At 44.9% G+C, this 26677-nt stretch overlaps 2 protein-coding genes across 4 annotated transcripts in view; one reads left to right on the plus strand and one right to left on the minus strand.

Moving 5' to 3' along the window:
- The window catches only part of TERF1 (telomeric repeat binding factor 1), a 39074-nt gene extending 37050 nt beyond the window's left edge, over positions 1-2024 (plus strand). For all 3 annotated transcript variants that reach the window (XM_066266317.1, XM_066266318.1, XM_066266320.1), the window contains one exon: positions 1174-2024. In XM_066266317.1, coding sequence (XP_066122414.1) covers positions 1174-1350 — 177 coding nt within the window. In that variant the 3' untranslated portion in view covers positions 1351-2024. The remainder of the gene's footprint in view (positions 1-1173) is intronic.
- SBSPON (somatomedin B and thrombospondin type 1 domain containing) overlaps positions 1447-26677 on the minus strand; it is a 31443-nt gene continuing 6212 nt past the window's right edge. The window contains exons 2-6 of the mRNA XM_066266321.1: positions 20027-20221; positions 11056-11146; positions 9385-9561; positions 5824-5949; positions 1447-2196 (exon numbers count right to left, since the gene is read on the minus strand). Coding sequence (XP_066122418.1) covers positions 5832-5949; positions 9385-9561; positions 11056-11146; positions 20027-20221 — 581 coding nt within the window. The 3' untranslated portion in view covers positions 1447-2196; positions 5824-5831. The remainder of the gene's footprint in view (positions 2197-5823; positions 5950-9384; positions 9562-11055; positions 11147-20026; positions 20222-26677) is intronic.

Consider the following 26677-nt stretch of genomic DNA (forward strand, 5'->3'; position numbering starts at 1 on the left):
GTTTTAAAAAGAGTAGACTCATGAAATTTTCTTGCCCATGTTTTCTTTCTGATCTGGTGCTGGTGAGCCAGTTGTATCACTCATTCAGCTCCACATACAGAAAGTAGGAGTTAGCCTCTAATATTTATTTTTTTAATTAGAGAGAGGTAGGTAGAGAGCTGTCCTATATGTTCCCTGACCAGGGATTGAACTGGCAAGGAGTTAGCCTCTAAACTTTTTTTTTCTCTTTTATTGAATTTATTGGAGTGAAATTGGTTAATAAAGTTAATAGGTTTCAGGTGTACAATTTTAAAACTTAAAGAGTATAGTTATTAGCCCCAGCTGGTTAGCTCAGTTGGTTAGTGTCATCTCAATACACCAAGGTTACAGGTTTGATACCCTGTCAGGTCACATACTAGAATCAACCAGTGAATGCATAAAGAAGTGGAACAACAAATGGCTATTTCTCTCTATATCTCTCTCTCTCCCCCTCTCTCTCTCTCTCTCTCTCTCTCTCCCTCTCTCCCTCTCTCTCTCTCTCCCTCTCTCCCTCCCCCTTCCTCCCTCTCTCTCTCCCCCTTCCTCTCTCTCCTCCTTCCTCTCTCTCTAAAATCACTAGTTTAAAGAGATTCTATTTATGGTATGTTCTTTAAAGAATTGTTTCTGTGGCCCTGGCCAGTTGTCTCAGTGGATAGAGCATTGGCCCGGAGTATGGACATCCTGGGTTCGATTCCCAATCAGAGTGCACATGAGAAGCCACCATCTTCTTCTCTACTCCTCCCTCTCCCCCTTCTTTCCCTCTTTCCCTCTTACAGCTAGTGGCTCGGTTGGTTCCAGCATCAGCCCTGGGCACTGAGGATAGCTTGGTTGGTCCACACATCATCTTCAGGTGCTAAAAATAGCTCAGTTGATTTGAGCATTGGCCCCAGACGGGGTTGCCAGGTGGATCCTGGTCAGTATGCTTGCAGGAGTCTCTATCTCCCCTCCTCTCACTTAAAAAAAAAAAGTTTCTATGACTAACTTCTACTTTTTATCTACTTTTGATAGATGTTAACTAGGCTTATTCTGGTGATCACTTCACAATATATACAAATATTGAATCTTGTACAGCTGAAATTGGTATGTTATTTGTCTATTATACCTCATTAAAGAACATAATGAGTTTTTGTGAATAATTTCTTTTTTTATCTAAAGGCATGGCTTTGGGAAGAAGACAAGAATCTGAGATGTGGCGTGAGAAAATATGGAGAGGGAAACTGGACTAAAATACTATTACATTATAAATTCAACAATCGAACAAGCGTCATGTTAAAAGACAGATGGAGGACTATGAAGAAGCTAAAACTAATTAACTCGGACAGTGATGACTGAAAGTGTAAAAGCTTGATAGGACAGTTATATATTTTGATTATCGCATTTTTTTTTGAAATTTGGTCATTGATATATCTTAAAACTTTTGCTTAAACCATTATATTATTTTTCTGTGACAATCCTTTAAGTAATATGATGATTTGTACTGTAAGACTAATATGGCCCTGGCCGGTTAGCTCAGTCAGTGAAGAGTGCATTTTCCCATAACAACAAATTTGTAGATTTGATCCCCAGTCAGGGCACACACGGGAAGCAACCAATGAATGCAAAACTGAGTGGAACAAATGAATGCTTCCCTTCCCCCTTCCCTCTCTTTCCTTTCTTCTCTCTGTCTCTTTTTTAAAAAAATAAATAAATTTCCATTTGAAACTTAAGTAGTAATGCCATAGGACAAAATTAGTAGTTAACCAAGATTTGCTTCATGTCTCATTTAGGTACATTTGACTTTTGTTCCAGTATTAAAACTTTGATGGGCCTGACCTGTGGTGGCGCAGTTGATAAAGCGTCGACCTGGAAATGCTGAGGTCGCCGGTTCGAAACCCTGGGCTTGCCTGGTCAAGGCACATATGGGAGTTGATGCTTCCTGCTCCTCCCCCTTCTCTCTCTCTGTTTCTCTCTCTCCCTCTCTCTTTCCTCTCTAAAAAAAAAAAGAATAAATAAAACTTTGACAAAGATGGTTTTAAGTAAAGTTTATTTATAACTTGGTGCCATAAATGTCATTTTCTCCAATATTTTTGTTTACTATCTTCAAAGAAACTTCAAACTCTGGGTTGACTTCCGCCACCCCCCCTTTCTCATCTGTGCTACAGTCTTAGTCTCTTGTAAGTCCTATAGTCGCAATGGGACCTGGGAAAGGAGAGAGGGTAAATGTGTGTGTCCAGCTGTCACCTTGACCTAAAAGTTTCTCTTCTGTTTCAATCTGTTCTTCAGCCAATGGCTTATATACCAGGACGGGCAGGTCTTTGCTTTCTAATCAACTTGCAGTTACCTGTGTGAACCTTCACTAGAGAGCAGAACCAGGTTTATTGTCTGTCATTTTTGTGCATACCTAGAAACAATGGCTGATTAAAGTATTTATCCCAGAACAGCTAAATTTATTGCTATTGCTGTTTATTCTTTTTTTTTTATTTTTTTATGGAGACGGAGTCAGAGAGAGGAATAAACAGGGACAGACAGACAGGAATGGAGAGATGAGAAGCCTCAATCATTAGTTTCTCATTGCACATTACGACACCTTAGTTGTTCATTGGTTGTTTTCTCATATATGCCTTGACCGCGGGCCTTCAGCAGACCAAGTAACCCCTTGCTCAAGCCAGCGACCTTGGGTCCAAGCTGGTGAGCTTTTGCTTAAACCAGATGAGCCCTTGCTCAAGTTGGCGACCTCGGAGTCTTGAACCTGGGTCCTCTGCATCCTAGTCCGACACTCTATCCACTGTGCCACCACCTGGTCAGGCGCTGTTTATTCTTAAATACAATATTCTCAAGTAAGAACATCCTAAGAAAGACCCTAAAAAAAAAATAGGATGATTATAATTCATCTTGTTCCTTTTTGTACTACTATTTTCCCCCTTCCCCCCTCTTTTTTTTACTTTTTTTTAAATGATCACCATCTCTAGTGATCATATAATTTTGAATATATTTTTGTTCAAATTATTTTCCACCTATACTTTTGAAAATCAGTATATTAAGTAATTCTAGAGGCCGTAAATCATTGCAGAGAGCCTGTGGACAGGACCCTGACTCTAAAGCACTCATTAAAAAAGGATTTCGAGCCTGACCAGGTGGTGGCACAGTGGATAGAGCGTTGGACTGGGATGCAGAGGACCCAGGTTCGAGACCCCAAGGTCGCCAGCTTGAGCGCGGGCTCATCTGGTTTAAGCAAAAAAGCTCACCAGCTTGGACCCAAGGTCGCTGGCTTGAGCAAGGGGTTACTCAGTCTGCTGAAGGCCTGCGGTCAAGGCACATATGAGAAAGCAATCAATGAACAACTAAGGTATTACAACGCGCAGCAAAAAACTAATGATTGAGGCTTCTCATCTCTCTCCGTTCCTGTCTGTCTGTCCCTGTCTATCCCTCTCTCTGACTGTCTCTGTAAAAAATAAATTAATTAATTTTTTTAAAAAAAGGATGCCGAGCCTGACCAGGCAGTGGCACAGACTGGAACACAAAGGACCCAAGTTCAAAACCTCGGGGTCGCTGGATTGAGCGCAGGCTAATCCGGCTTGAGTGCGAGCTCACCAGTTGAAGCATAGGATCATAGGCATGATCCCATGGTTGTCGACTTGAGCCCAAAGGTTGCTGGCTTGAGCAAGGGGTCACTCACTCTGCTGTATCCCCCCAATCAAGGTACATATGAGAAAGCAGTCAATGAACAACTAAGGAGCCACAACAAAGAATTGATGGCTTCTCATCTCCCTTCCTATCTGTCTGTCCCTCTCTGTTTCTGTCACACACACACACACACACAAAAAAAGATTCCAAAGAGGTCCTACTGTGATCTTTAACTTTGAAAATAAAAATTTTTGCTTCTTCATTAATCACTTGTACTACTTGTTTCAGTTCTGATCTGTTTCTTTGGCTTTGCTAGAATTAATAGCATTTCAAAACCATTACTAATAGTTAAGTCTAGCCTATGAAATTCTTCTCAATAGACATTACAAAAATAAACTATAACATGAAACTAATGAATGTATTAAAAACAAAATATATAAGGTGAATAATTGATTTTATACAATTCAAATATTTTAAGTGTTAAAACATTGAACCTTAAACCATAGCTTTATTGCTTTTGGTGATCATATTTACACCTGTCTGTTCTGAAGGTGTTTCGTTTTGTTTTGGTGAAATTTTGTTCATTCTCTGACCAGTCCAAAAAAATTGGGTATTTTTTAAATCAAACAAGTAATGAATTTTTAAATATGTAGACAGAAAGTTTATTTACAGTTTTGTAAAAATTGTAAGTAACATTGAAAATTACCCAGGTATATTTTCAAACACCTTGCTTTATAAATGTTTAGAAATGGTCTTTAAAATGTTGATAATGAATCTATAGTTGAATTTTTAACCTTGATGAGACATAAATTTTTTATTAGTAATCTCTTAAGAATTTACCACAGAAACAACTCTGACAGTTAAATGAATACTTAGGAATATTGCTACTCTCAGCATTAAATATCAGGAACCTTCCATCGCTATCATACTTGCTCTTGTCATTCTGTCATTGCGTGGTAAATACCGAGAAAGATGTATTTTAGTAAATCATTTGTTAGTGAATAATATTTTATACAAATAAATTGAAGGAATTTCATATAGCTTAAATCTTGAGATTCAGTTGTCCAAAGGAAACATCCTGGATTTCAGATCCATTTCAACAATGGAAAGGGCTCAGCTCTTCCAGCTCACAGCCTGGCAGTCGGCTTTCCGGCGGGACCGCCCTGGGCGAGAACCGGGAGCATCTGGCTGGCTTTCGGGCCCGTCATCCCAGATGCCTGCACAAGCCACTCTGTCGCTAGGTCACTGATTTCCCAATCATAAAATAAGACAAATATTCTTTGTGTATGTGTGTAAGATCGGAGTGTTTGTAGTAGAACCCCAGCCTTCAATAATCTGTTCCTCTGCCTTCCACTCCAAACATAAGAAAATGCTATAGAAAAGTAGTAAGTTCCTTCACCTAAACCTAACATTGGACTCTGAAAGGTTATTTTAGTTAGCCTCAGGAAATAATCTTAGTAGAGTAGCCTTGGAAATCATCTTAGATGCTGATGGTAGAATTTTCAAAATTAAAGCAATTGTTTTCAAAATTTGTCATTATGAAAAATATAATATTTAAAGGAACTCCTATTGATCTAAAATGGACATTTCATCTTTTCAATTAACTGAATATTTCTTCCTCAAAAAAGTATTTTCAGCCTAGCTATTGGTTTTTTACTACAAAATGCTTACTAAATCTTAACTTTTGTCCTGTGGAAACATATTTGTGACAATTTTCTTGAACGTAATTATTTCTGAATTTGTGGGATAAAATATGGGGAATATGTGAGAGTACATATAGCTGTACATTTTTAAAGCGAGAAGTTTGAAGATGACAGAAAAGGAAGAGAAAAATACGAGTTTCATAGCATGGAAACACTTAAATGACAACTGACTCAGCAGTACACGGACAGACCGTGTCGTAATTTTGGTGCACACAGACATGTATTTTGTGGTATGTGGACCACCTATTGAATGAACGGACTCTTATGTGGAAGGTCAAGGACACAGAGCCACAGGGGACTTTCAGGTGCATCCTCAACTCTGTAAATAAAAATAAAGGTGCTGCGTTTCTTGAGAACTGGCCCCTAAATGTTCTTTATCCACGTCGAGTGTGGGAGTGACATGTGTTTAGGCACATGGCCACACAATTTTTGAGGGTTTATGAAGCGTTGGGTATGACTTGATAATAGCGTGTTTATAAACAAATTTTGAAATACTGACCTCACAATCTATATAAATATAAAACTGTGCACAGCCGGACACAAACAGTGAGCTACTCGCCGAACTTTTTTCCAAGTTCCTTGACATCGAGGATTGCCAATCGCTTGCCAATGGAGAGTCTGATTTCTGAAACAATATTTTGAAAATGCTTATACATTAAAAGCAAGCCAAAGAAAATTCTAATTTACAATGTATACATTGAACTTTTTTTATTAAAGGATAATCATCATACATGGAGATTTGAAGTATATTGTAAATTGAAAAAAAAATTTTAATCACAGTTTCCCTTCTTTGGGTTCTATCAGAACAAGTTACCAATTATCACTGAGGACAGCCTATGTTGAGAGCGTAGTCTAAGGTCACTGTATTTGTTTCTGTCACTTGATCTGAATATATGAAATGGTACATAAAGAAAATGGCTTCTTGTTTCATGTATATTTAAATTAGAGGGGTCTGAGCCAAATAATCTCTTTTATTCTTTCCAGCTCTTTAGTTTCATAATGAAAAAAAAAAAAAAAATGGGAGCAGTGGAAAGAGCATAGCCCAATTATTGAAAGTATTATTTTTAAAGTCACTGGAACCTCAGCCAGCGTTGAAGGTGCTTTATGGGTGAAAATCAAATTATAAATTCATTTCAAGTTAAAATATGGATGAGGTACTCAGAAAAATAATTCTCGATATTAAGTTTCTATTTCATATGAATTCCTTACTCACTTTACTGTTCATACAGTTCACAGTGTACTCAATACACAGGTTGTTAGGCACAAGTGACTAATAAATGAAAACTCAGGTTATTAAGCATTAAAACATGCTATGGGAATAATGAGCAACTGGAAAGGGCCATATTCTACTTTCTAGTCTGTGTTTTTACCAGTTCCATCTGACATACTTAAAGCCATAATCCATGCCCAGCATAGTCTACCCTTCTGATAAGATGAGTACAGGATAGTTGTAGCTTTTCAAGATGTTAAAATGTTTCCAGGGTCAATTCTTTCGGACAGTCTACAAATTTATGCCGATTTATGAGCCCACAAAGCCGGGCCCACCGCTATCTCAAGTGTGATCTCATGACCACTGAGTTCTGGACCTGCTCTGAGAATGAGTCGCCCAGGTAGTGGGTCAGTGATCTATGACCCAGGGACCAAATCTAGCCCATTCCCTGCTTCTCTGTAGATATTTTTAGAGTGGAAAGAAAATCAAGATAGTATTTTGAGATATGTGAGAATAATAAATTCAAATTTCAGTGTTCATTAATACAGTATTATCAGAACAAGGCTCATCAGTTTACAGAGCATGTCTGGCTGCTTTTCTGCTATGACTAGTTGAATACCTGTGACAGACTTGTGGCCCGCAAAGCCAGAAATATCTGTCCTCTGTATAGGGAGTCACCCATTTCACCTTGAACCCACTATGCCTTGGATTGGGGAACTTTAGTTAAAAGCCCTGAGTGAATGTCTCTTGGACACAAACACCAAGTGTGAGTGAGTGACCTCTGTGCAGACACAAAGGAATGCATGTGAACAGGCTTTAGAAAATTAGCCCTCAATGGTTTAAATCAGTGGTTCTCAAAGTGTGCACCAGTGCACACTGGTGCACCCTAGAAGATTTCCAGGTGCGCTCTATGGTATTCCAGAGAAATATATGCCTGTTGGGGACCAAAAAACCAACAGGGTTTTTGGAGTTTAGATTTTTGGGGAACAGAGGTGTGGGGAATTGGCTGTAAGCTGACAGTCTGCCCAGCCCCCCACCTCACTTGCCTGATTAGGTTGCAAAAGGCTGTTAAGCTGTGGTGCTGGACTGTTTACACTACCCCCCATGTTCCCCAGAAAGACTGGAGGCAAGTTTCTTCTATCCTTTGTTTGGTGTAAAGTTAAGATGATATGTATGGTGGGGGTTTTCTGCACTAAGCACAATTAAGAGTAAAAAGAGAGGAATTCTTCAATGTATTGATAAGGAAATGAGAGTTTGCCTTTCAAATATATGCCCAAACATTGAAGAAATGGCTAGGACACATCAGGCTCATGTTTCTCATAAACACAAGAATGAAAAAACTTAACACATTTGCGCTGGGACCAGCCAAATTTACTAAATCTTACTAAGAATGTATCTATATATATAAAAAGATAACTTTTTGTCATTTTTAATTTTTTTTTTTTTTTTTTTTTTTGCATTTTTCTTAAGCTGGAAACAGGGAGAGACAGTCAGACAGACTCCCGCATGCGCCCGACCGGGATCCACCCGGCACGCCCACCATGGGGTGACGCTCTGCCCACCAGGGGGCGGTGCTCTGCCCATCCTGGGCGTCGCCATGTTGCGACCAGAGCCACTCTAGCGCCTGAGGCAGAGGCCACAGAGCCATCCCCAGCGCCCGGGCCATCTTTGCTCCAATGGAGCCCCGGCTGCGGGAGGGGAAGAGAGAGACAGAGAGGAAGGCGCGGCGGAGGGATGGCGAAGCAAATGGGCTCTTCTCCCGTGTGCCCTGGCCGGGAATCGAACCCGGGTCCTCCGCACGCTAGGCCGACGCTCTACCGCTGAGCCAACCGGCCAGGGCCCATTTTTAAAATTTTTTAACCCCTCTTTTTTTTTTACTAATTCTCAAAAGCATAACTCAAAAAATTTAACAAAAATTTTTTTAATGTCAGAGTAAATTTAATTTTGTCATATTTATTTTGTTTAATTACCATAAAAGCACACTTGGACTTTATATTTTTTTCTTTAATATTTGACTTAATTATTATAACATATATCTCAGAAATTTGTATATAGTGTGCCTACAATTATTTGTAGGATTTTAAGTGTGCCCGGACTTCAAAAAGTTTGAGAACCGCTGGTCTAGATTGCCTCTTCGTTTGTGCTTGTTAATTAGCAAAAGAAAAGAATGTTCTGATCAAATTAGTCCTTTCTCCTTGTCAGCAAAACGGCCATTAATCAGTCTTCCCCTTGTCACCTATCTCCCTCCGTTGTAATCCTGTTACCTCTGTTCTGCTTCTGATAATAAAAGCTAAGGGAGAAGGAGATTCAGGAGGTCTCTCTGCCTCCCTTGGCAGGCCTCCCTCTCTCTTCCTCTTGGCATAAGTTTGTGTCTTGTGTAGGTTTTTTCCATGTGACACTGGTAGTTCCCAGCAGGCAGGAGTACTACACCTCTGGCCCTGTACAGAAAATGTTTGCTAATCCCATACCTAGGAGAGTGTTCAAAATTCACCCCCCAAAGATTTGGATTCAGATGGGGCTCAGAAATCGGCATCCCCAGGGATTCTAGTTCAGGTGGTCTGCGGAACACTCCTCTGGAGCAGTCAGGTCTTGGTGGTCATTTAGGAGCTGAGCCTGAATCCCAATATCCAAATTCAGCCCCTCATCCCTCATCTCTAGTGAAATCTCCAAGTTCCACAGTGTGAACAGGCCCCCGGTCTCGAGTGGCGAGAAGGAAGGAAGCGTCTCCTCACTCACTGACTTGACCTCGAATCATGCGCTGGTATGCTCCACACACCAGTCGACATGTCAAGGACAAATCTCCCCAAATGAGTGGCAAGAAAAGCCCTTCAGCCTATTTCCCCGCCTTACCCGTCAGAGTCCAGGCCGTCCCCAGAGCAGCGGAGGCTCACAGAGTTCATAGCTGGAGGCTGACAGTGGACACACACCGTGTACCCCTCTCGGAGGTACTGCATCCATCGCGTCAGGGGGCGGTTCTCCATGGCACAGTGAGGGGTCAGTGATTCGGTCTTGAACTCCATGCAGTATCTACAGCAAAAAAATGGAACAGTTTCACTTGCTGTAATTAGAGGTGGCCTAAGGCTATAGTAAATCTTAAAAGACGCCTGCCCTCCCCAAGGACATCTGACGGACTGGAGAAGATTGTGCATGTCACAGAATGATTGGTAACAGTTCTCGTTTGCTGAACTCTGACACTGTCCAGGTGACAACTGCAATGGAACTTGAGGTTCTTTTCCAATCCTTGGTCAACATGGATCTGTCTCCTATCTAGCCTGACCACTACACTAAATTATATATAAATACACATTTCAGTAGGATAACAGTCCTTGTAACTGCTGACATTTTAATGAATTATACAGACTGAACTAAATGGAACTGCCTGAGCCTCAGAACGTGTCCCAGGAGGGTTTGTCCTTGAGGCCCAGGCCAGCAGTGGTCCCACAGACCTTCCCAGAGTCCTTCCTCTACCTCCCACCTTCCACCCCCTCCCTCCTCCCAGCTCACCTGCATGGATTAGTTTTGACTTGAAGTCAAACATCAAAGTTAAATGGGCATCACAGATAAAAGGAAATGGGAAGCTGAGTCATTCTTCTGTGACAGGCTAATGTCACCTTTCACCAAGCTGTGGGAAACTCTAACACTGTATGGGACTAGACTCTGAGAAGCTAAGGTATGGGTGGTCACTTCAGAGTCTTGTTCTTAAAAGCAACACAATTTGATCATTCTTCAGGGAAATAAAACAGTAAAAACCCTAAATGTCGCATTTTAGGTTTTAACTATGCAGGCTAGCTTTTTTATCCAGAGAATTATGTAATAGGTTAGATGGAAGGTGTTTATAGCATCTGCTTCAAAGATCTCTACCAGTGGTAGGTGTCATTTTAGGGGCACTTTAAAGTTTGTGGTAGGAAATTCTGTGATGCAGCATTAATCAACTTCAGACAGCTTAACGCAGACACCTACCTCTTCAATGATAGCTGCTAATTAAATTCTCAGCACCATGTGCTAGGCATTGATATTCTCATGTTTCAAGAAGAAAAAGCTGAGGGCTGCTAAGCGGCAGGGTGGGGACTCGCACGTGCAGCCACCCGGTGTCCCTATTCTGCCAGCAGCAGAGTGGACTTCTCGTAAGCACAGAGGGTCCTACCCTCCTATGGCAGCCTGAATAGACATCCTCAGTGCTCAGGTGTGGGCCACTTTCAAATTCACCAAGCAGGTGCTGCTGGAGTCCAGGGTCCCATAGAGAGTGCGAGAAGAGCATCCTTAGTGTGACTGGCAGGATATCATCTCATCTTTACACAGCATGTTTCTTCTTGGAGATCAGACAGACCTCAGAGACAGATAAAGCTTTAAAGCCCAACAAAAACAAGGAGGAGACAAGGGCTTTCCCAGTTTTGTGGGGGGAGTCATTTTTACCAAAGGCACTAAGCAAGTCACAGGAAAACCCAGCACCCCAACTTGACCTTTGTGGGTTGACTTGCCCATGCAAGTGAAGAAAACATAAGTTTTTAAAAATCAAATTACCCGGGATCCCCTGTGGCTGTAGACCACTGCGGGGAGACGGCTTGTCTGGTTCTCTCCTTGTTGAATGCGGAGGTAGTTATGAAGGCAGGCACTAGAAAACAGAACAACGTTGAACACATGTAGCCTAAAATGCTCAAGAGTGACGTTCCCAAACTTGGTTTCATACCTGTCTAAAGCTCTCACTTCTCAAGCCAAAGGTTTAGGGCATGCCATCAGGGAGTGGAATGGGTCTGCAGTGTCCCAAAACCCAGTTGCTAAAAATTTGGCGCACACAGAGAGTGGGGACAGGATTGCAGGCTGTGGACCAGCAGGAATAGTAGTAACCCTGGAGAGAGAGGTCCAGGGTGAACAACAGCTCAGTGGAAATAAAAAATAATTGGGGTGGGGGGAGCCAAGGAGAAAAGTAAGGTAATATAGAAAAGGAGATGGTATTTTTAAAATGGAAGGTAGAGAAATAGAGAAGAAAAGGGCAAGACAGGAAGAATAAAAGTACAAGAAGGGAGAGAGAGAAGGAAGAAAAAAGAGGAAGAAGACAAAAGAGTGAAAAGGGGATGGGAGGAGAAGAAAAGATGACCAGAGAGAGAGGAAATGAGAAAGGGAAAAGACAGAAGCAGCAAAGGAAGGAACTGTGAGTGTTTCCCAGGTCTTCAGTAACCTCAGCCTGGAAGCTTTGCTGCCAACTGCATGGCCCGGGTGTGGCTGCTGGGTGCCAGCCAACACAGCACTCTCCCCATGCCCTCCTGAGAAAGGAAACTTCTAACTGGTCCTCTCCTCACCCAACCCCACCCCAATCCTGATGCTCTGGGTGGGAGAAAAGGAGCCAGGAAGTCTTTCTTCCCACCTCTGTTCCTCCTGTTTCATCTCTAAGTCCAGGGAGACACCTGTCACTCTAGCACCAGCAGATAACATTTTGATTCCACTCTGCTCTCAACCTAAGAAAGACAGGTTTTTCCTTGTTCATCACTGTGGCCCTTAAGCATTTACAAACTTAATAAGTATGTGTGCAGCGGGTCAATGAATAAATGGAGTCACCAAGTTGCCCCCAAGGCACATGGGTCCTAATTCCCCACAGTTCTTCTGTTCTTATACTGAACCTTACAGCTGAAATGGCTCAACAATCCTTTCTTCCTTTCATTTTAGAAGCTGGACCAACCCAGGAAGGGTAGATTCCAGTTGATGTTGGCTCCTGGATGCCAAAGTCGTCATCAACATGAACGAAACGGGAGGATGCTGGGTGCAAAACTGGTGCTTCAAGCCTGAGCACTTACTTTACCTGGCTCCTCACCGCCACAAGATGGCAGCCCTAATTCTGCTTTAGATTTTCCTAACAAGCCATTTTTACATTACTAGGGAAAACAAGGCAAGAGGGGCCTAATTCCTGGCAGCCACTGGCCCCCAAGAGTTGCAGGTATCATTCTTGTCTCCTATGGTTAAGTGCCTAATCACTCGAGTAAAAAAGTACCGACATCTTGCATTTAAGTCCTGGAGCCCCAGCTGAGTGGCTCTTCCTTGCTGCGTGAACGTGTTTAATAATTTTCCAAAGAGAATGTGTTACGCTTTCTAAACGTGACCATGGCTTTGGAACTTCAAATTCCACAATCAAGTGACTGCATGTAGGTGAGGACCCCACCCACCCCGTTTCTAGACCTAATTATCAGAAATACAGACATCTAAAGGATTTTAGTTTTCCATGTACTGTTTTCATTTCTGTTCTTTCGATGAATTGATGTGTTTATTCGCTAAGTGAAGAACGCGTAACCTTATACCAGGCAAACTATAACATTTTTGGGGGGTGTTCTCTTACTCAAAACATGTACTTGATCCCCCAGTTTGTCATGCATGTATCATCACAGAAGTTCAAAGGCATAAACATGAATGCATAGCTCAGGAAAAAAGGTTAGGAAGTAGAGGGCAAGTATATGACTATTGTTTCTGATCTAAAATCCCAAGGAAAAGTTTTAGAATCACAAAAATAAAAACTAATAATCATGCACTTCTAAGTTTCCAGGCAGAAAGCGAGTACTTTTCATGTGTTAACTCATTTAATTCTCACACCGCTCTCCAAGATAAGACACTATGATTCCCCCGTTTCACAGATGGGGGAATAGCAGCACAGAGAGGGTAAGACTTGTTCAAATAGGGCAGTACCGGGCCATGTCTCCAAGCCACACTCCCTACCGCCAGGCTCCATGGTCTCTATGACAAGGCCAATCACAAAGTCTCACTATGTTATAAAGCATATTTCCCATTCATTACACTCTGCCTTATTTTTCCTTTCTGTCCCTGATCTGTAATAGGAAATGAGATCTAAAAGAAGAAGGGGAAAATGTTTAGCCCTTCATTGGGAGACCCTGTAGGTACCAAGAAGGGCAGGGATGGCTGAGGCTGTGGACCAGGAGCTGAGGGAGACGGCCTCAGTGTGCACAGACTAACCCCTGCCTAGGATGGCGCCTTAGACATCGGTATCCTGCTTGGTTAGGAAAAATGTTCATTTTGTGTTACTGATGGTCACAAAAGCTTTGTAAAGAAGTATTCTGATGAGGTTTCTCATAAAAAAGCTGAGGCTCCCTGAAGTTAAAGGGAAAATAAATAGTAAATGACTGAGCAAGGGCCCCAACACAGAAGGTAGCTTCTGTTTTTATAAGGCCCACTCCTCATGGTCAGTGTCCAGCCTGTGTGGTCAGGCCCCATGATAAAAGCAGGCCGGTAATCCTGGGCCCTGTGTCCTGTGTGTCCTGCCCCCCTCCCATGAGTCCTCAGTAAACAGACCAGGAGTCACATTGCCAGCAGGTCCCTGAACCAGTGCCATAATATCCCCCACAGATTTCATCGTCATTACCGAAGCGTGGTAAGTAATTTAGAAATTATTTTTACCTCCAGTCCCACTTCTGCTTATGTGTGGAGGCGCATAGCTGGGTGCCCAGCACAAAGACTCAATAAACGCCAGCATCCCCTCCTTTCCCCCTTCTGGCAACAATATTCAAACGTAATGGATTCTTTGTTCACCGGCTATTTGCCAACTTTCCTGGCATCCCATCAACTTACCATTGTTGGGTTTTACAACTTCCACCTCTAAAAGTGTGGCACCGCACATACGTCCTTTGAACATGAAAGTAAATTAAATTTGCTCGGAGAATTTCATAAAGCCCTCTAATACAGCAGGGGGTCACAACAGCAGGCTTGGAACCTTTGGTCTGTGGGTTTCATGTCAAACAGAATAGGAAGAAAATGACCAACGGCACCAGCCCGGAAGCACACAGTTTATGATGCACATTCGTCTCTGTGCAGGAGGAAAACGCATGCAAAGGACTGTGCAGAAGAGACAGTCCACATGGCTTTTTGGGTTTGTTTGTATAATAAAAATATAGTCAAAATACACATTAAATGAAACAGGAAAAATGCAATGGCTACTTGATCATTAATAAGAGTGCTGCGGTGATCATGTTCCATTCACTGGCCTCATAGGGCCTTTATATTGCTACTTGGCATTACCAGAATTCATAATTGCAATTCTTTTTAATTTATTGCTTTTACAGAGACAGAGAGAGGAAGGGAGAGAGAGAGAGAGAGACACAGAGAGAAAGAAAAAAGAAAGAAAGATAGAAAAAAAGAAAGTAAGAAAGAAAAGAAAAGAAAGAAAGAAAGATGCATTCATTTGTTGTTCCACTTAGCTGTGCATTCATTGGTTGCTTCCCATATATGCCCTGACCAGACATCTCAGGTCAACGCTCTGACTAAGCAAACCGGCCAGGGCCTTGTCATTGCAATTTTAGCCCTAACAATAACACTTAGCAGCAAAACAATATCAAGTGCAGAGTGGAAACTGCGGGGGGAGTGGGGCACAAGATTTAGAGCCATGAGACCCAGGTTTAAATTCTTACCAGAATTTACCCGTCATAAATGCTGCCACCTCTCTGAGCTCCTGTGTCCTCATGTGCAAAACCAGGATAATGATGAGTTTCTACCTTCATGACAGGCAGCATAATTTATGGCCCTTGAAAGATGCCCACGTTCTAAGCACCAGCATCTGTGAATGAACATGTTATGTTCCATGGCAAGGAGGAATTAAAGGGCTACTCAGTTGATCTTAAAATAGGGAAAGTATCCTGGATTGCCCAGGTGGGCCCCATGTAATCACAAGGGTCCTTAAAAGCAGGAGAGTCAGCAGAGAGTCCTAGAAAGACGTGACAATAGAGGACAGGCACAGGAGAAAGGGCAGGGGGAAGGAACAGGGACGGACCCCGATGACAGAGAAGGCAGAGGCTGCAGCCCTGCCGACACCTTGTTTAGCCCACAGAGACCTGTTGGAGTTCAGACTTCAGAAAGGCAAGCTTATGCATTTCGGTTGTGTAAGTCACTGAGTTTGATGCAATTTTTTCATCTTTAACTTCTTGAGGTATCGACCAAAGGTGACACAACCACAACCTCAGTGTTTTTCTCTGGAACATGCTTTCCGAGAATGAATCTCTTCACTTCAGGGTCCTTGGCCACTTTGTGAGGCTAAGATTTTCCCAGACAGTAAGTCCTGGTTCCACTGGGTGAACTGCTCTTCCCTCCATCTTTCTCAGCAAGAAGCAGCCAGACCGCACCTCCAACATGCTGCTGGAAACCTCAGCTAAACATCCACGGTCACTGCTCACAAGTTCCACTCTCCACACAACTGCAGGTCACGGTTCCACTCAGTTTCCGTCCCTGGTGACAGGGATCTCCTTGCCGCCGTGACAAGGCGAGGGAACAGCGTCTCTCTAAGAGCCTTAGAAAGCAGCACAGCCCTGCGGACTCGTCTGGGTGTGGCCAGAGAGACCCGTGTTGGCCAACTGTCCCCCAGCATGGTTGGACAGAAAAGGTGTGGTACTGTCAGCCACTAAGTTGGTTATTTGTCCCTGTAGCCATGGCAGACCCGTGCACCCTCTTACTGGGTTGCTCTGAAGACTGAACCAGTGATGTCTATAAAGGCTCTTCGCCACACAAAAATGAGGGGACAGTGTGTCAGGTAACAAAGGCTTCCACTCAGTGAATCGGAGCTCTGGGGGAGCAGGAGATGGAAGCAGGGACACAAGTGACCACAAAGCAGGGCTGAGAGCCCCCAGGTAGAGGTGGGCGCCCTGTCCCTGTGCTCCCTCGCCAACCTGCACGTCCACCACGGTGCTCAGTCACCACCCTGAGTTCCGACTGCCTGGGACACATTAGTCATTCACTTTTGCACCGCACTGGTATCACAGATGCTCAGAGAATCTCTATAAAACACACACTTGAAGGAACAGGAGCTGGGGTAAAACTGGGCTGAGGGGGCCGGGAGAATCCACCCCCTTTGGATTTTCACATTATAGTCTCTTATTTCCCCCGATTTCCTCAGGTGGTCCATCACTTCCAACATGGATCCCACAGAACGCTAGTGGCTCAGTGAGATGCCCTGGGCAAAAAGGTCATTTAATCAAGTAAGGTAGGAACATACTCCCTACCATCTCCCTCTTGTAGAATGAAAATACATTTAGCATAATAAAGAGAGGTTCTTGGGTAGAGAAAATGGTCTGATTTTCCCCATGTTTTCAGACTCAGCCCCTTCTTTGCACTTTGGGGACTCTGCCTTCATGGAGGTGTCCCTGAATGAACCAGTTGTGAGGCAGAGGCTGAGAAAAGAGCTGTGGCACCATGCTTGGGCCAGAGCAGTGGTTCTGGCACCCTGGTGAGCAGCACAGCCCCCTGGAGGCATTGTCACAACGCAGAGAGCTGGGTCCAGCTCCAGTGACTGTGGGCCTGGCTGGGGCTGAGGAACCTGCATTTCCAACCAGTTCCCAGGTGACGCTGGCCGAGGCTCCAACCAGTTCCCAGGTGACGCCAAGGCTCCAACCAGTTCCCAGGTGACGCCGAGGCTCCAACCAGTTCCCAGGTGACGCCGAGGCTCCAACCAGTTCCCAGGTGACGCCGAGGCTCCAACCAGTTCCCAGGTGACGCCGAGGTTCCAACCAGTTCCCAGGTGACGCCGAGGCTGCTGGTCCAGGGCTACACTTCAGAACCACCAGACTGGGATAGGCCTGTCCTCCCTGACCAACTTGTGACAGGAGTCATCATTTCCAAGACATCCCTGTGCGAAAGTGAATGTTGGGAACCAAAGCCTGGGCTGTGAATGGCCCTACCCCAAATAAAGATTTCTCCTCTCCTCCCAAAATGAAAATTTTTACTTGACCTTATTGGGAAAGGAGACCGTTAATCTGTCTCCCAGGGGGTTTTTTCAGAGTCTCTAACACCTTCTGGGCAGTTATGTAAGCAGACTGCTGCTTCTTAAAATCCAATTGTGGTGTAAAGTGAGTGGATTCATTTGGGAATTCAGGGACTCAGGGAAACAGGCCTGTGGGCTCTGCCCAGTCAGAGGACAGAGGGGTGGACAATCAACAGGCAGAAAAAAGAACCCAGGGGCAGGGTGTGGGCCAATGCTCCCTGGTACCCTTGGCCCATGTTCCATGGCATTCTCTTCATGGACCTTTCTGTCCCCTCTCCTGGGCACTGCAAGGACCCGTGAGAAAGCCAGCCAGGGTCTGTGCCAGCCAGGGGCAATACTAAAGAATTGAATATGCTCAGGGATGACTTTCAAGCAGCCAAACTTGGTCAATGAATGGAGCACTGCTTTTCCTGACAGACCCACTGAGTCATCAAAAAAGTCCATCAGGTCCAACAAGGCCCTCCTCCTGAGCCTTACCTGCAGCGCAATGAGCGGGATGTGGGTTTTGTTCTACACCCGTTTCTGTGAGCACTACGTATTTTCCCACGAGCTTAATATGACGGCTGTGTCCAGGGGAGCCTCCACCCTGGCCCTGCCTTCACCACACCAGGAAGATCTTTTCAAATCAAGCTCTGATCACATCAGCCCCTGCGGAAAACACCCGAGCAGCTTTCCAGGACTCTTAAGATAAAGGCCAGAATCCTAAACAGGGAGCTCCAAGGCCCTTCATTGGGAGGGGTGAGGGGGTCCCTTTTCCCCTCTCACTTTACTCTCTGTTCCCCACCCCTGGGCCTTCCTTTGGCTTTCCAACTGGCCTTGTGCTTCCCTGTGTCATATAAATGAGCCAAAGGTGCCCGGAGAATGTTTACTTCCTCACAGCAGGCTGAAACTGATAGCTTTAGAGCCTACAGTAGGCAACAAGCTCAAATTTTTCTACAGGGGATTGTTTCTTTGTGACAGAGACAAAGTCAGAGAGGGACAGATAGGGAGAGAGATGAGAAGCATCAATTTTTCATTGCAGCATCTTACTTGTTCACTGATTGCTTTCTCACATGTGCCTTGTGTGTGTGTGTGTGTATGGGGGGCTACATCAAAGCCAGTGACCCCATGCTCAAGAAAGAGATGTTGGGTTCAAGCCAGCTACCTTGGACTTCAAGCCAGTGACCCCTGCGCTCAAGCCAGTGACCCCATGCCACGCCACGCTGGTGACGTTGTGGTTTCAAACCTGGGTCCTCCACGTCCCAGTCTGATGCTCTCTCCACTACGTCACTGTCTGGTCAGGCTACCTCCAATTGTTTTACAAGTAGCCAAACAAGCAGGTTTTTAGCCATTGAGTCCTGGCCTGTCTTGCATATCCTGTGGAACTACACCCAGCATCTGCTGGCCACTGATAAGCTAAAGCCTTGTTGTATAAGACCCCCAGCTGTTATGGCCCTTGCCCCTCGCAGAATCTGTGCCCCAGACTCCTTGGCCAAGTGCTCAGCTGACAGCACATTGATACAAAAGCCCCGGAGGATAACTCCTTCCCTTCAGGATGGTGGTCCCCACACCACAGCCTCTGCACTTCCCTGCCACGCAAGCCTGCTCAGGGATCCTCCACTAAAGCTTGTGTGTTCCTGCCTCTCCTGGTCACGTGTTTTTCCTAGATCAGCCTGCAACCCCTCAAACCCTTTCTCCCCCACTATCTGGTTCACCGTGCTGGTCTCTTAGCCTCACTCTCAATTCTCAGGGAATTCCCTCACCTCCCAAGACCAGGGGAAATCAGCTTAACACACGTTCATAGGTCCACACCTGTCATGTGGCCGGTACCAGTTGGACTACATTGCAGGTGTAATTTCTGAGAGTAATTTCCCAGGATTATCTAATGGTCTTTCCCACCTCCGATTAAACATGACAGTGGGCACCATGTTAACTTTTCTCACCATTGTGCCCCTGGCACCTGCCAACGCCTGGCATCCGGCAGACTCTGGGCACATATCTGTGTGTGAAATGGAAACAGGAACACAATGGCTTGACAAGGGTTGTGCTGACCTGAAATTTTCCAGTTTCCTAAGTAAAACATACGGTCTCCGCTCTGCAGAGAAGCGGGCTTTGCTCCCTCAGGTTCCCTCCAGACAAGGCACTGGCGCTGGCCCTTTCGCTTGTTTCCTGTGAGCACAGGCGGCCCGCTCACTAAAGGGGCCGACTCCGGGCCCCTCCTCTGGCCACCCCACACCCAGAATGACCTTTTCAAATCACAAATCTGATCGCATCAGCCCCAATCCAGTTGGCATCAGAGGGGCAGCGGGTGTTTTAAGAGAATAATTCTATCCTTGTTTAGAAATCGATCATGTTTTGACTATTTTCACGTGCGTGTGAGTGTTCCTGATTAAACAGGAAATTAGAAAGGCAAAATAGTTATACTTACCAGACACTCCCTCTCCTGCGTGAAATCTCATCACCTTACCTAAAGTCCTTTGTCACCAACTTGATTGAGTTTGTTAAAAACCAGAGTCCATGCGGGAGGAGGAGGGGCCAGCACTGGGTTATAAACACAGGGAGGAAACAGCAGGGCCTCGGGGGCTGGGGGACATAATACCGCTGACTGGTCATTTCTTTATCAAGCACTTCCTGAGCTTCCTATCTACTCCCTGCAGTCTCACCCATCCCCTCTCGTGGAACTTTCCGTGCTTAGCACCTGGCTGGCTCTTAAGGGAACCGGGGATGGAAAGTCACCCTAGACCGCAGGGGCAGCACCGCACAAACTCCTACCGAAGGCGTGCCCACAGTCCTGGCCCAGCGGCATCGAGTACTCCAGGCAGCCAGCTCGCTCCTCCAGTGCCGGGCAGGGCGCCCCGCCGTTCTGGGGCTCCTGCTGCACCAGGCGCCTCCGCACGCGGGCTGTCGGCTTGCACTGGGCAGCACAGCCACTCCAGGGGCTCCACTCCCCCACGATGCACGGGCGAGCTGAAAAACAGCACCAGGGGACTGTCACCCAGGTAATCTGGCGGGCAACCCCCCCCCCACACACACACACACACCCCGCCCAGTAACAGTGGTGTCCAGCACAGGTGAACTTCGCTTTGACTGAGCCCTGCGTCAGGAGGAAGGTGGTCTCAGCAGGGCGGGCCCAGCTGACACTGGCTCCACTGCCCTGATGGCTCCCAGAGGCAGGAAGGTGGGCCTGAGCCAGGGACACACCTGAGTAAAGAGACCATGCCCTCATGGGACTTCCTCATGCTCCCCAGGCTTAGATCAGATCTTTGCTTTGGTTTTGCTTTGATATTAACTTTATCCTCCCCTGGCCAGAATGTTTTTTATTGTAACAGGAACACATATTCATTGTAGTAAACGGAAAAAAGAAAAAGTATAAAAAAGACATTGTTCTTCACCCACCAATAATCCCAGTGAATTTCAGCGAATGAGTCTCCAGAAGTCGCAGGTTTAGGGCCACATCAGAGGACCCTGCACTTCAGGCTGTTCCTTGAGGCACACTCTAACCCTCCATGGTTCACCAACTCATAAACAATGAGAGCTGGGGTTTAGAGAGAAGCCACCAGGGCTCCCATAGGTAAAAAGCGTCATGGTCACTGATGATCAAATAAGTTTGTAAATATGATATATAGGTTTGCTCGCTTTTAGTTTGCATTGGGTGTGGGGGACAGGCTGTAAGCAGGCAGGGTCGTTATACCCTAAGGCAGGGGTCTCAAACTCGCAGCCCGCGGGCCGCATGCGGCCCACCGAACAAGTTGAACTTCGTGGATTAGTCTGCAGGCCGCACAAAATTGTTTGGCGGGCTGCGAGTTTGAGACCCCTGCCCTAAGGCTTAGCTTTAAGACTAAGCCTTTCCCACCCTAAGTGACTTTGTATCAGACTTCCTTGTTTGTATATTGATTAAAGGTTTTGATTTCTACACTATAAAATGGGGCAGACCAGGAGCTTGCTCTCTCTCGGTTCCTGAGATTAGCATTAAAGGAAATAAGAGAGAAAAGAGAGCAGAGAAAGGCCACATGGAGGAGAGGAGAGGCAGCCAAGATGGCGGAGTGCTGAAGCCAGTTAGTGCAGAGTTTGTGTAGAGAGAAGGAGATGGGGAACAAAGGTGAATAAGTCTGGTGAGCTAGAAACCTTTGATTCTAGGAAACTCAGATAAGTCAATAGCTTTGTGAGCACTGAATGAGTGGGTTTTGGAGCCCAGTGTGTGTTTTTACTTGCCTGCAGGGTGCAAGCTAAGATTAAAGCTAATGGCCCACCAGTTCTTGGCTCTGTTGTTTCATTACCGTCTGTACAAATCTAATGCGAACCTGCATGGGCCAGGCGGCTGTGATGGTAGCCGCGGCTACTGTCTTTACAGTCACCATGAAGGGACAGAGTCAGAGCTAGAGTCTGACTGGGGCATTCATTCTCTGGCCATGACTATGAAATCAATGTGGGGACACACTTAACTTCCCCACTTCAAGACCTGATGAGTCTATGCAAGGACTGAAATGAGTTTAATTTAATTATTGAGGACTTGAAATTGGATAAGTACAAGAAGGTAGAAGATATGTGTACTTCTGAACTAAAGGTACCCCCTTTCCTCACCCTCATACATGCAGAGTCTATACCGAGAAAGCACCTGTTAGTTGTTGGGCAGATAAAATATATTATGCTCACTTTGTTAAAAATAGCGCTGCCCACATGGAGGCCGTCACCCAGGTGATATTAATGGGTGTTGGGGGCGGGCTGTGGGCAGGCAGAATCCTTGTAGCCCGGGGCTTGGTTTTGGGATTAAGCCTTTCCTACCCTTTTTGATGTGGGGTGGTACAATCCCATCAAGCCCCAGGTAAGTGACTTTGTATTAGAGATTTCCCTATTTTGTATATTGGATTAAAGGTTTGGATTTCTACACTATAAAATAGGGGCAGAACAGGAGCTTGCTCTCTTGGTTCCTGGGATGATTAGCATGAGAGAGCAGAGAGATCACAGCAGAGAGCAGAGAAAGGCCACGTGGAGGAGGCCAGAAGAAGCAGCCAAGATGGCGGAGTGCTGAGTGAGAAGCCAGTTAGTGCAGAGTTTGTGCAGGGAGAAGGAAGGAGATGGGGAACAGAGGTGAATAAAGTCTGGTGAGCTAGAAACCTTTGATTCTAGGAAACTCGGATAAGTTAGTAGCTTTGTGAGCACTGAATGTGAGTGGGTTTTGGAGCCCAGTGTGTGTTTTTGCTTGCCCGCCAGGTGCAAGCTAGGATTAAAGACTATGGCTCACCAGCTTTTGGCTCCGTTGTTTCTTTACCGACTGTCCGAATCCAATGCAAACCTGCATGGGTCGGGCAGCCGTGATGGTAGCCCTGCCTACTGGCTTTACATTAGTCAAATAAGTTTGCAAATATGATGTATATGTTTGCTCACTTATAGTTTGCATTGGGTGTGGGGGACAGGCTGTAAACTGGCAAGGTCCTTATAGCCTAAGGCTTAGTTTTAAGACTAAGCTTTTCCCACCCTTTTAATACTAAGATCTTTTCAACACCCTTCTAATACTAAGATCTTCTCAAGACTAAGCTTTTCCCCACTCCCTTGCCTTGACTGTCGCATGATGTGCGGTGGTGCACTCTCCTGAGGAATCCTATTTATGCCTCACATAAGAGGCTTTGTATCACAGACTTCCTTATGGTATTTGTAAATTGGCTTAAAGACTTTAATTTCTACACTATAAGATAAGGCAGATGGGGGGGGGGCACTCTCTCTCAGAGATCCTGCCATCAGCATTGCAGAGGAGAGGCAGCCAAGATGGCGGAGTGCTGAAGGACAAGCCAGTTTGTGCAGAGAGAAGGAGATGGGGAACAGAGGTGAATAAGGCTGGTGAGGCCTTTGATTCTAGGAATACTTGCATGAGTCAGTGGCTTTGGGAGCCCTGAATGGAAAGGGAAGTGTTTTCTCACTGTGTGTATTTCTCACCTGCCGGATGCGAGCTAGGATTAAAGGTAATGGCCCACCAGTTCTTGGCTCTGTTGTTTCATTACCGTCTGTCCGAATCAAATGTGAACCTGCATAAGCCAGGCAGCTCTGATGGTGGCTGTGGCTACTGGCCAGACAGCACCCTAACTTCTTTGAAGCCTCAGTTTGGACTTCGGACAGTTTGCAATTGAAAACTCACTTTGCCTCTCAGCCCACTCTAGTTCAGGATGCATGGCTTTGGGAAGACATATCATTTGGCAGCAAGCACATGGCTACTCCTGACATAAAAAGGGTCACACTCAACATGAATACCTGTAATTCAAAATTTCAAATTGTTTTAAAATATGTTTTTACTAATCATCTAAAAATCTCATAGGTATCACATGACTCATAGTAAAAAAGCAAGAATGAGCCATGTTAGAGTTTGTTCCCATATCTGCCATTCACACAGAAATTCAGTAAGGGGTCATTTCCTGCTCTTGTCATCTCTTGTTGACCCCTCCCTCTTTATCTTCAGGATCTCCTGAGGAAACTGGCCCTTAGAACCACAGACATTTAAAAAGACTGCCAAGCTAAGAGGTGGGTGAAAAGGACTTCTGTCCTTAATTTTTTCAATAACTCTCTTCCTGCCCAAATCTCTTGATCTCTATGTCTAGCTAATCCTGCTCTCATGTTTGGACTTGAACAACACTTAATTTTTCCACTGATTTGAGAAAGAGAAAGGGGGAGGGAGAAGGGAGAGAGAAAGAAGGTTCAACTCATTCCACTTAGATGTTCCATTTAGTTGTGCACTCTTTGGTTGCTTCTCGTATATGCCTTGACCAGGGGTCAAACCCACAATCTCGAGGTGCTGGAATGACACTCTATCCACTGAGCGACCCAGCCAGGACCCACTTTAAAAAAAATACTCATTTTAAAGATTAACATGGTAGAATTTTGTAATATGGCCTTGCCTTACATGCTCTCCATGTGGTAAAAGACACTGGGGAGAGCTGTATGGCTGAATTTAGTCTCCACTATTTCTTCAGCAATTGTGTCTCTTGTCAAATGTTTATTTGGTTTGACCCACAGTGAAAATCCTCAAATTACAGAATAATTTAATCAGTTGTTATTATTTGTTTCGAGTTTGTCCTCAGCAAAATGCTATGTCTCACTTTTCTGATCCAGGACTTTTATAGCCTCGGGAAGAGGCGCAGAATGCCCTGTGTCTCTGAACAAGAATATGCTGATGGCTGCACAGTAGGACAAGAGGAAAGCGGTTTCTGTAGGATTATAGTGTTCACAAAAGCTGTTTCATGAAATAGTTAGTGTTGGGAGATTAATCTGAGGTCTTTACTCTTATTCTGCACACACACAAAAATCTATTCTTGATTAACTTGTGAACTTCCAATGATATGTGGACTGTAAGACGTTATAGATCCCAAGCGGTCTCTGGTTATGGAGGTCAGGAGAAGTACCTGTTAGCATGAGTCACATATTACACTGCATGACACACATTCCCTTTTGAACTATTCCATGAATGGTCTTGTCCCCTGTTGGTCAAGTAAGTTTGTAAATATGATATATATGTGTGCTCGCTTATAGTTTGCATTGGGTGTGGGGGACAGGCTATAAGCAGGCAGGGTCATTATAGCCTAAGGCTTAGTTTTAAGACTAAGCCTTTCCCACCCTAAGCGACTTTGTATCAGAGATTTCCTTGTTTGTATATTGGATTAAAGGTTTTGATTTCTACACTATAAAGAAGAGCAGAAAAAGGCCACATGGAGGAGAGGAGAAGCAGCCAAGATGGCAGAGTGCTGAAGGAGAAGCCAGTTTGTGCAGAGAGAAGGAGATGGGGAACAGAGGTGAATAAGGCTGGTGAGGTACAAACCTTTGATTCTAGGAAAACTCAGATAAGTCAGTGGCTTTGGGAGGCCTGAATGGAAAGGGAAGTGTTTTCCCACTATGTGTATTACTTGCCCACTGGGTGAAAGCTAGGATTAAAGCTAATGGCTCACCAGTTCTTGACTCCGTTGTTTCATTACTGTCTGTCTGAATCAAATGCGAACCTGCATGTGCCAGGCGGCTGTGATGGTGGCCGTGGCTACTGGCTTTACATCCCCCTCCCACTACATATATCTAATTTACATCTACCCACAGTGTATCAAGATACCGTTTTCTTCAAATCTGACTTTCCCAATCTTCACATTTCATTCACTGTTACTGGGGCCCGACAAACTGTTACCTAGTGAGCAGCGTGCTCACCTTGGACACCAAGCTTGTTACAGCTTCCTGATGTCTTGATAATTAGGATATGATGACATCATCTAACTCACTTTAAGGGACAGAGGCCTAGATTTAATGGGTGCCAGGAAGCTTGGCAAGCCCTTTTTTTCTTCTTCTTTGTTAAACTCAATGTAATGTTCAGGTTGAGTTCCCCAGTAGCAGATTCTGAGACATGAATTTGGATGCAAGCCATTTATTTGGAAGGTGCTCCCGAGAGGCACAATAAGGGAAAGCAGAGCAGAAATAGCAAGGAAAATATGGTGGAGAGATCAGAGGTGTGAAGCAGACCAGGCTCTCCTGGGGGCCAGGTGGGCACCTCCACCCTCAGCTCCCTGGGAAGTGAGATCATGGGAAGACCCCGAGTAGGAGGAATGATCGAGACCTTCCTGTTACCCCAGCATTCTGGTTACCAGAGATCCCTACCACGGCCACAGGGAGAAAGGCCAAGAACAGAAAACTAAGTTACATATTTCAGCAACGACTGTGAATAAGAGCAGGGCACATTTTCATGTGTCCTCACAGGGGATCCAGTCATAGCCCCACACAAGGACCTTAAAAGATATACCACTGATCTTTTTAAAAATAAATAAATAATTTTTCAACTTCCTCAGTGGTTTGCCACTGAATTGAAATGAAATTGAAACTCCCTACTGTGTGTGACCCCTCCTACCCATTGCCTCTGTGCCAAAGTCCAGCTGGCCTCCTGACCTTGGAAGACACCACATTCTTTCACCCTCTGGGACCTTTGTTGTGTCTTTGCTCGGGTGGGAACGTCCCGCCCACACTGGGCATGGCTCAGCTCATCCGCTTGGACCCAGATGAATTACTTCCTCTTCAGGGAGTCCTCAGCCCACTTAGCTAAGCTATCTCCCAGGCCCTACACACACCCCTCACAGTTATTTCCTCTCTTGAGATTCCTGTTCCTGACTTTCTTGCATCTCCATGATACATAATTACATATTTAATTTTTTTTGTCCTTGTTTATTGTTTTTGAGTTTTTCACTTCATGCTTAGTGCTTGGCATTTGGTAGGTTACTCAAAAAGTATTTGCTGGGTCAATGAATGAATGAATGAATGAATGATATGGCATTGGGCAAGTTCCTCCTCCTTCCTAAGTAATGTTCTACATTGAAACAGACTCTGCTCTGCTCATGTCATTAGTTAGAATCCAAGGCATCGACAGAGACCCCAGAGTGGGGAGGACAGGAGAAACTCCCAGACAGACAA

The sequence above is a fragment of the Saccopteryx bilineata genome, chromosome 3, assembly GCF_036850765.1.
Source record: "Saccopteryx bilineata isolate mSacBil1 chromosome 3, mSacBil1_pri_phased_curated, whole genome shotgun sequence".
In the NCBI taxonomy this organism is placed as follows: domain Eukaryota; kingdom Metazoa; phylum Chordata; class Mammalia; order Chiroptera; family Emballonuridae; genus Saccopteryx; species Saccopteryx bilineata.